The sequence below is a fragment of the Marmota flaviventris genome, chromosome 13 (assembly GCF_047511675.1).
Source record: "Marmota flaviventris isolate mMarFla1 chromosome 13, mMarFla1.hap1, whole genome shotgun sequence".
NCBI lineage: Eukaryota > Metazoa > Chordata > Mammalia > Rodentia > Sciuridae > Marmota > Marmota flaviventris.
Genome location: NC_092510.1, coordinates 20,824,510 through 20,834,764, shown reverse-complemented (window position 1 = coordinate 20,834,764; position 10,255 = coordinate 20,824,510). Strand labels below are relative to the sequence as shown.

Sequence of the window (10,255 nt, the reverse complement as noted above, 5' to 3'; positions counted from 1 at the left end):
TAAGTGGACAAAGTCTTAAGATTGGATTTGACTATTAATAAGCAAGTATAGAGAAGTTATAATCAAGAGTACAACACCTAAGGAGACTAGCACAGGAGTGGAAGGGAGGAGGAAAGGGGAAGGGAAGATATTGGGAGTGAAATCGACCAGATTATATTGTTATAATGTGTGCGTGTACAAATATGTAACAATGAATTCTACTCATGTATAATTGCAGTGTACCTATAACAATATAAAAATAAAAGAAAAATAGTTTCATTAAAAACAAAAATTGCAATACCTGCTCAACAGACTTTGGCAACAAGACACCACTGTGGTTGCATTGCCAGGTAAACTGGAGCTAAAGGCATTCTCTAAAATGTGATGGCAGTTGATGTCCTCGGGGGTGCCAGAGAGTATGCCTAGAAGTGGAACAGAGTGCCATTTATTTTCATAATTAGTGAAGTCACCGAACTCTCCTTCTGTTCTAAGCTTCTCCCCAGCCGCCTCCACACCACACATTTAAATTTACAATACGCTTAATGGCAGCTCTGACTCTCAGCTTTCTGCAGCAGCATATGCTGCATATAAGGATTGGAGACCTTGCTTTCCTGAAAGCTGCCTTCCGTGGGCACCCAGGAAACAAAGGATGGGATGTAGTACCTGCGACACAGGCTGTCATGAAGCAAGCAACGGTCCCTGAGATCAGAGATCTTACTGCTCCAGCGACGATGTCCCGCTTTCTGCTAGGAGCTAGAGAGGCTGGGAGACATGAAAGGAGCTGTTTGAGATTAATGTTGATTCTACTGGTTAGAAATCCAAATTTGTAGCCTCTAAAAAGTGTTCTGATATTGGAGTTTCAGGTCAGTTGGAAAGAAACAAGTCCTTAGTTTTATCCAAAGGGCTCAGAGAGCATGGAGAGCATGGCAAATCAAAGGGGATACATGGAGGGATCGATTGATGAGATGGTCTGAGATGGTGACTCAACTGTCACCAACTATTTCCATGCCTGTGGGAGACATCACTCATAAATCACAGAATTTTCCCACCAATCTTTGATTGGTCCCCAGAATCCTTCTGCAGGGAGGTATTATAAATCCAAACATAATGGTACAGGCCTGTAATCCTAGCTACTCAGGAGGCTGATGCAGGAGGATAACAACTTTGAGACCATTCCGGACAACTTAGCAAGGTTCTGTCTCTAAGCAAAAAAATTAAAGGGCTGGGGGTATGGCTCAGTGGTAGAGTAACTCTGGGTTCAATCCACCACAAAATAAAAATCAATCAGTCAATATACTGGTGTTAGTATACAAGTGAAACTTCTGTGTTGCTTTGGGTTGGGAGAAGCATCTGCAAGTTTGAGGATATTGTTTCTGAGGTTAGTTTGGGTGTACAGAGGAAATCTGTCTTGTAGAATGGGGATAAAAAATAGACCCCAGAGGATTTTCTACTCTCGACGGTAACTTTTCTCCTGACATGAATAAGATGTGAGATGGAGTGAGATGGAGTTCCAAAGTATGTTTATGTTACATCTGTTGTAGAAGAATATCTTTTCACTTACTGAGTCCACCGATCACTATTCCTAGGGAACCAATGTTGGCAAACCCACAGAGGGCATAAGTGGCAATTGTCTCAGAACGAATCTGCAAGCAAGCATAAACACCAATGGATCCATGATCTGACCCAGCCTAAGAAACCTGATATCCCATCTTGGCTTTGTATTTTGACTACAGAATTGATATTAACAAATAAATGCACAGCATATAGTGGCAAATACCCATTGTTTCCAGGGCAGTTTTTACCATCTCCCCTTGAATTTTGAGAGAGGGTGAAGAGGGGCTGTGTAGATTCAAGAAATGCTCTACAATGGACTTCGAATTGGTGGCCTTGGTTCTAAAAATGCTACTTCCTGCTCATTGGTAATTTCTAATATTCCATTGGACCTGGCCCACCTGCTACAATGTGCCAGGTGTAGTACTAGTTGGTGGAGATACAAAATTGGTCCCAGAAAATATTCACATTACATTTATTTGATAAAGAACTTATTCAAAATATATAAAGAACTGCTATTACTTGATAAGAAGACAAATACCTAAGGAAAAATGGGTGGAGAGATTTGGATACTTCACAAAAGATACAAATGAACAAGAAGCTCATGAAAAGGTGCTCAACATCATTAGCCACCAGGGAAATGCAAATGAAAAACAATGAGATACCACTATACATTTACTAAAATGGCTAAAGTTTAAAAAGACGGACAACACAAAATATGGCAAAATTACAATGCAACGGAAACTCGTGTATTGCTGGTAGGAACGCAAAAGGACACAGCCATGCTGTTTTATGGCAGATTCTCATCAAGTTAATACATGCTGCCTGTATGAACCAGCAATTTTCCTAAGAGAATTATAAAAACATATGACCCCCCAAATACTGTACATGAATATTTATAACAGCTTTACTCTTAATCGCCCCACACTTAAAACAACTCAAATGTCCTTCAGTAGGAAAATGGACACAGTATGAATATCTATAAAATAAAATGCTGCTCTGCAAGAAAAAGAAAATGGAAGTAATATATACAACAACATGAATGCTGAATGCTTATTGAAAGCCAAAAGTAATCGACAGTGAAAGAAAGATCATTGGTTGCCTGGGACTAGATCTTCACGGGGTTGTTGACTACAAAGGGCCTAGAGGAAAATTAAGAAATAATATTAGTAAAAAAGAAATTCTCATATATCACAGGGGCTGCCGTCTAGTCTGGCCACAGTGTGTGCTTCCCTTTCTTTCCCAGTTCTGGTCATATCACGGACATGTTTGGATGCCCATTTGGAAGCAAGAGAAGGAAGAAAGGTACCTACATCATTGGGACAATAATTTTTTTCCAATATCCTAAAACATCTATGATTTGGTTCAAAGAACAAACCAAACATGCTACATTCACTAGTAATACTTTATTTTTTTCTTGTGCTAACTGGATTTTTAAAAGCTCACGCTTAAGATTGAAGTGCTTGTGGTAAGTTTTTGTTGACTGGAAGGCCCCTCTTCTCTCTCATAGTTTCTGAGAACTTCTTTGTTATTTTCAAACACTGTGCAAATAGCAGGGGGGAAAAATAATATTGAGTATTTGCACAGTCTACTGTTCCTGGAAAAGCTCATCCTCGTCCCCTGCTCTTTCTAGTGCTTTTCATTTAATTCAATTGGCTTCAAAAGAGCCACGCTTATTAAGAGACTGTGAGGAGGGACATGGCATGAAGGACGTATGACTCTTCTTTTCCCTGACTGGGGATTGTGGGGCAAAGGGATACACAGATGTGGCCAAGTATGGTTTTATAAGAAGAGGACAGGGATGTTGGGATGATTCAATTTGGCCTTTGTCCACCTACGTGAAAGATTACATAATGGAAAATGATGTACTGCACTACAAAATTCACGCTACAGCTCTTCTTGAGTGCAAGCAAAGATGCTACACATACAAGGACAGCCACCATGGCACTACTTCTAATAGCAAATTGCTAAGTGTTCATCAGCAAGGGCCTGGTTAAATGAATTACAGTGTCTATGCAATAGAATACTGTCATAGGCACTGATATAGAAAGTTTTCCAAGATATGCTACTGAGCTCAAAAAGCAAGGTTAAGAACAGTGAGCACATTATTCTCAAGGGAGAAGAACTGGGTGGTAGAGAACTAGGGAGTGTGCCTTTAACCTCTACAACTTTTTGGAGATTTTAAATTCTAAATGATGTTATATACTAAGATGTAAACAAACATGCAAAGTATTATCTTTAAGAAAGAGAAAATGATGGAGCAATAAATGTCTCCTTCTCTGTGTGTGGGTGCCACATCCATATGTTGACTTCTTACATTAGATTGAGGTTGGCAGTGGGTGTGATTCAATGGATATAACTGGGGATTTGAACATAGCATGCTTCAGTCACATGTCATATTTTCTAGAATGTTGTTGGAACATACTTCACCCCTTGTTGGTTGGTAAGCAAAAATTGCTGGGGCTCTTCTTACCATTGCTGATTTATAATCAGAAATCTGGAGTAACAAAATGCTGCTCCCATCATGACAGCAATGAATGACAGAGGCCACTGAGCTCACATCTCACTATGTGCTCTGTGTGCCTGCATTTGTCTGGGCTCACCCCCAAACCCAAATCAGTGCTACAGTTCTGTCTCCATTTTCTTAACAGCCTTTTCACAAAGCTGCTTAGCATTGCCAGAACTGGCAGCTCACTTTTCTCATTAGCAAAACTATTTTCTGCTTGCAACTGACAGTTGGGGATAGGAAACATTTCACTTAATTTAGCTTATTGTTTACTTTTGGCAGGAAAACCAATGGTGTAGGTGGCATCCAAATAATGAGAGTAAATGGTCAAGTTTCACTGTGAGGCTCATTGAAGAAAGAACATGTGAGAAACAAAGCCCCTGTCCTATCAGTTGTGTGGGTCAAAATGCCTCTGATTGAGAAGTGTAATCAGTGGTCCTGGAGTAGGCTGTGGCTAACTTGTGTAACATGTGGGACACAATTCAATTAGTATGACTGGTCTTTGGGCAGCTGGAAGGGGTGGTGTTGGTGTTGGGGGTGAACAGTATCAATACTTGGGCAGCCTGCTTTCCCTCCTTTGCCTTTTAAAACCCAATATGAACCTGGGACGTTAACTTCAAGTAGGTTATAGAAATGGTGGTGGTCAGAAATATTCACTATTGCCTGAATGGAAATAGTTTAGTTTCCACTATGACAATTCTATTGTTTGGGGGGTAAGAAGTTGGAGATTCAGCTATAAATACAGCCTCATCCAAATTCCTCATTCCACCAAAGTCCAGGCAGACATGAGCATCTCTTTGTAGGCTGTTGCTCTGAAGTTGACATGATTATGAGGCATTTAAATCAAGGTTTTCAGATCATAGACCTGAGTTTTTTCTTCCCTGTCATCCCCCTGGATGGTAATAATGCATCTTACCATCTCTTGATGGTGGCCAGGCACCATTTTGCATTTAGGCAGTTTCTCAGAGCTCATAAAATTCCTTCCCCTGGAAGGAAGAGGGCTTTGTGATCATTAGACTATGGGCTCCATGAGGGTAGGACCTGTTATAATTTGAATCATGAATGACCCCCAAAGTTCCATATGTTAAAGGTTTTGGTCCCCAGTTGATGGTGCCATTGGGAGATGGTAGAGCCTTTAAGAGGTGGGGTTTTGTGGAAGGAATCTAGGTCACTGCGGGCATGTCTTTGAAGGAGAAATTGGGACCTAACCCCCACCTCTTCCTATCTTTTTGCTTCTTGGCTCCCATGAGGTGAACAGATCTCCAAAGCGATATACTTTTGTCATGATATACTCAGGCCCCAAAGCAATGAGACCAACAGACTATGGATTAAAACCTCTGAAATCATAAGCCAATATAAAACTTTCCTCCTCAGAAGTTAATCATCTCAGGTATTTTTCCACAATGATGCAAAACTAACAGAGCAGTGACTTGTTCAGTACTTGGTCTTGGTATGGAACATATTACACATAGAAGGCATTCAATAAATACTTTTGACTGATTGGTTTCAGTCTCAGCTCATGTGTCTATAGGTTTGTGTCTACAGTCTTCAAAAGTAAACTATCACTGATATGGATGAGTGTTTCTCTCTCCCCGCTACATAAACACACACACATGATTAATTCAATATAGTTGAAAATAATGAAGTGCCATGTACATTATGAACTCCACAAGATTAAGGATTTTTGATTTATTTTGTTCTCTGGTATAACTCAAGTGCCTGGCATAGTGTCTGATACACAAAGGCACAAGTCACTAGATGACAAATGAATTTAGGTGAAGAAGTACACGGAAAAATCAGAGAATTTACTCACTGACATATATTGCTGAGTGCCATTCACAAATTTAGGTCCAGCCTGTTTCCTCAAATTGATCAATTGTGAGAGTTGCTCATAAGCCACAAATTCATTGAAGAATGTCTTATAACCTATGAGTCTGCCAACCATAAAGCTGTCTTGCCAGTCCACTCCCATCATGAAGGAAAAGGGCATGAAGATGTAGGAGCATATTAGCTGCAAAAAACAGAATATATTTGGTTAGAACAGGCATTTGCTTCTAGTTCTTTTGCCTCATTCTCTCAACAAGATTGTTCCTGAATCCTCTATCTCTTTTAGACACAAGATATCCCCTCATATTCTGCTTCCCATCATTATATATCAGGAGTTGCTATGGTTTAAATATGGGTTCATCCTTACCAATACTCCTGTTGAGGTTTGGTCCTCAGTGTAATGCTGCTGAGAGATGGTAGAGCCCATCAGATGAATTAATATCTTTCCCAAGAGAGACTGGATTAGTTTTTTCTGGTATATAGTAGTACTCTAGAGAGTATGTTGTTATAAAGTGGGTGAGCTCCTTTGTCTCCCCTCTCCCTCTCTGCACATGCCCATTTGCCCTTTCTATGTTTCTACTATACAGGGTACAAACAATAGCCCTCACTAGAAGTTGGACAGATGCAGCCAGTTGACCTTGGATTTCTAGCCTTCAGAACGGTGAGATAAAATATACTCTTTTCTTTATAAATTACCCAGACAGGCATCTGTTATTGTAACAGAAAGCAGACTAAGACAGGAGTCAAGGCTGGAATTGGGTCCTTTGAAGCAACCTGGAATCTTGGGGGTGGAGTCAGGAGCAAATGACTGTCTGGAGGAAGGAGGGTAGTGGGAGACAGTGAGTTTGGGAAGATGGGGGAAGCCCTCTGAGGAGCTTCTGCAGTTTGTGAGAGTACATCCCGGGTAGTTAGGGAAGGCTGTACACAAACTTAAACAAGGATAGAAACAAAACAGAAAGCAGAAGCATGATGGAATTATACCTCGAAACTCAGCTGTGGGTAGTCAAACATGTTTCCAAACCATGACAGGGCTGAATTCACAAAAGACAACATGGCCAAGAAGGCAATCAGATTCACAGTGATGTTTGCCACCAGAGGGATAGATGAGGATGCTCCCTGTGTTGCAGCTTCTAGGAGATTCCTTGAATCACTTTATAAAAAGATAGCAATTCCAGAGTTACCACAGATGCAGAAATGGCAGAAACAGACCTCATTTGAGTGAGAGGCAAACATTTAGATCTCTACCTTGGTCAAAATACTCATCTGAATCCCATGAAATCATGATGTTGAATATAGGTGGTGAGCATATTGGCATCTAACCATTATCCTTTATAATATTTTTTTTTTCATGATGCTGGAGATTGAACTCAGGGCCTCACACATGCTAAACACTTGTGCAATCATTGAGCTACACCTCCAGCCTCAATATTGCTTTTTAAATTTGGGGCATTTATAATAAAAATTGGAAAATGATTAAAAAGTAAAGATTTTGAATTATTAATTGAAAGTAGCTATCAGACAATATTTATAAAATATTCATGGTATAAAGAGTCATAATCTTAGAAGGCCTGTATAGCTGTCACCTCATTTAAGAAATGGAATGTCCCATCACCTTTTGTTATGGTTTGGATCCAAGATGTGGCCTGAAAAGCTCATGTGTTAATGCTGGAATGTTCAGAGGTGAAGCGATTAGATTATGAGAGTTGTAACCTCATCAGTGGTTTAATCCATTTGATGGATTAATAAGTTGAATGGACTACTGGGTGGTCACTGTAGGTGGGTTGGTAGTATCTGGAGGAAGTAGGATGCTGGAGGCATACCCTTGGGGAAAATAGGTTGTCACTAGTGTCTCTATTTCCTGGATGCCATGAGCTGAATGTTTTTCCTCCACCAGCCCTTCTGCCATGATGTTCTGCCCCAACTTGGGTCCAGAGCAATAGAGTCTGCTGACCATGGACTAAGTGTCTGAAACCATGAACCCAAAATAATGCTTTCCTTCTCTAAGTTGCTCTTGTCAGGTACTTTGGTATGCCTATGAATTCCCCAGTGTGTAATCTTATCCCCTCCCTACTCTTCTAATCTCAGAGGTTCCCGACTCCCTCAATTTTGTTTATCATTCCCTTTCTTTACAATTTTCCCACTTGCTTTATCTCTAAATGATACATCCTACAGATACGCATGCTTGCTAACTTCATAAGTGAAATCATTCTACAGGTTGAATATCTCTTATCCAAAATGTTTGGGACCAAATGTGTTTTGGATTTTGGAATATTTGCATATACATAATGAGATACCTTGGGGATAAGACCCAAGTCTAAATAAAAAATTAATTTATGTTTCACATATACCTTATACACATGGACTTAAAGTTTTTATGTTATATTTTAAACAATTTTGTGCATGAGACAAAGTTCAATGGTATGGAATTTTTCCCTTTAGTGTCAAAAGTTTTAGATTTTGGATTTTAGAATTTTTGATTAGGAATGCTTAACCTTTACTGTATTCTTCAGTAACTTTGCTTTTCCACTCACGATATGACCTGATTTCCCTACAAATAAGGGATGACTCTTAGACACATCATGGTCTATGAATCATTGTTTAATGAAATACTTTTGAACATTTAAAATCTTATAGTTTTTCCCACCCCTTTTTCTTTCTTTTTCACAGGAAAAAAGAAGATGAACTTTCTTGTTATATAAAGCAACTCCAGAAATGCTCATCCTATGGCTTTCTAACACCTTTAAACAAAAGCTCAATGAACACTATGCTGTATTTACAATAAGATATATTTATGATGAACAGTTAAAGAAACGTATTGGAATTCAGGTATTTAGAAAGGTTTTCCTGAAGTGTTGAGAAAGATGTTTTTTGGTAAAGTCTAATTACAGGAAAATAAATCTACTTTAATATCATAATCCACTCTGTGCTTTCTCTCTATCAAATTTTTGCTGTTTTGAATTTGGACTTTCATGCTCCAACTTGTGTAGTCATTGTTATGGTTTGGATCTGGAATGTCCCCAAAGGCTCATGAGTTGGAAGCATAATCCCTAATACAATAAGGTGTTTGCTGGTTTGCACCATTGATAGCTGAATGGACCACAGGAAGGTGGGACCTAGTTGGAAGAAATAGGTCACTGGGGGTGTGCCCCAGAAAGACTTATCTAGTCCTGAGCCCTTCCTCTCTTCTCTATTTTCCCTACTGTCATGAGCTGAGCAGCTTTCTTCCACTATGCCCTTCTGCCATGATGTTTCTGCCTTGGAGTCAGCTGACCATGGACTGAATCTTCTGAAACTGTGAGCCAAAATAAACTTTTCCTCTTCTAAGTTGTTCTTGTCAGGTATTTTGATGATAGCAAATGAAAAACTGACTAACACAGTCATTGATTAGGTAACATGTCCCACTTACCCATTTTCCATTTTCATGGCATTCTTGAGGGTTACTTTAGGTTTTTCTGTCTCAGGCCAAAAGAGTTTAGCAACAGCCAATGATGCAGGTGCTGACATAACTGAAGCTGTTAATAAGTGGGTGGATGAAACCTGAAATTTCAGAAGAAAGCAAGCAAACAAGCTGAATTTTACTCTTATATTCAGAAAAATGATTCAAAAGCCTTATAGGGAAGAGATGGAACAGGAGTCAATTCTATGCCAGAAAGCAATGCTTCTTTGGAGGTTTGGAAGAGCAACTTTTGTCCATGAGCCAAGCCATGGCATCACCCTGAGAGTTAGAGGGACAGAGAAGAAGTTCAAGTTAATTGGCCACATTCTTGGAGGAAAAGCACAAAGCCCAAATCTGATCATTTCAGAAGATAAGTAATCATGAATTTTACGAACTCTCAAAGAAGACTCCTCAGCCTCTATGTTATCTTTTTAAATGACATAAAGTCCCTTTAGCCTATATTTAATTTCATCATCAATTTAGATGGGTTATCTGGGGTGGACTGGCATGGAGACAGGATTCCTAATCTATGTAAAGGCATAATATTCCCCCTCTCCACCTTCCTTTTGCTCTCCTGGAATCCTCTGTGTCTTTACACAATATGCTTTTATCCAGAGTCACTTTGATTCTGTAAATTATTTCTGTTTTCCTCGTGACAAGTTTACTCTTTCTCCTTCCCACTCCACATACTTGACATTGCTTCTGGATTCTCTTCCCTACATTTTGAGAATCCCATATCCAGTGTCTCCCTCTGCATTCCTATAACACCTATCCCATTATTTTCAAGTTAAAGATGGAGTTTCATTTTTAAAAGTTTTTTTGTGCATTAAATTTTTACATAAAAGTGGGATTCATTGTGATACGTTCGCACATGCACATAACATGATGATCATTCTCATTCCCCAAGACCCCTCCTTTCCCTCCATTTCTTCTTCCCCCTGATACTCTTCCTCCCC

The 10,255-nt window shown here is 39.5% G+C and overlaps 1 protein-coding gene across 11 annotated transcripts in view; it reads right to left on the bottom strand.

Moving 5' to 3' along the window:
- The window catches only part of LOC114081644 (solute carrier family 28 member 3), a 113,719-nt gene that overhangs the window by 3,292 nt on the left and 100,172 nt on the right, over window positions 1–10,255 (bottom strand). For all 11 annotated transcript variants that reach the window (XM_071600513.1, XM_071600514.1, XM_071600512.1 and 8 more), the window contains 6 exons: window positions 9,270–9,400; window positions 6,845–7,013; window positions 5,850–6,047; window positions 1,541–1,622; window positions 643–741; window positions 281–401 (listed from right to left, as the gene is read on the bottom strand). In XM_071600513.1, coding sequence (XP_071456614.1) covers window positions 281–401; window positions 643–741; window positions 1,541–1,622; window positions 5,850–6,047; window positions 6,845–7,013; window positions 9,270–9,400 — 800 coding nt within the window. The remainder of the gene's footprint in view (window positions 1–280; window positions 402–642; window positions 742–1,540; window positions 1,623–5,849; window positions 6,048–6,844; window positions 7,014–9,269; window positions 9,401–10,255) is intronic.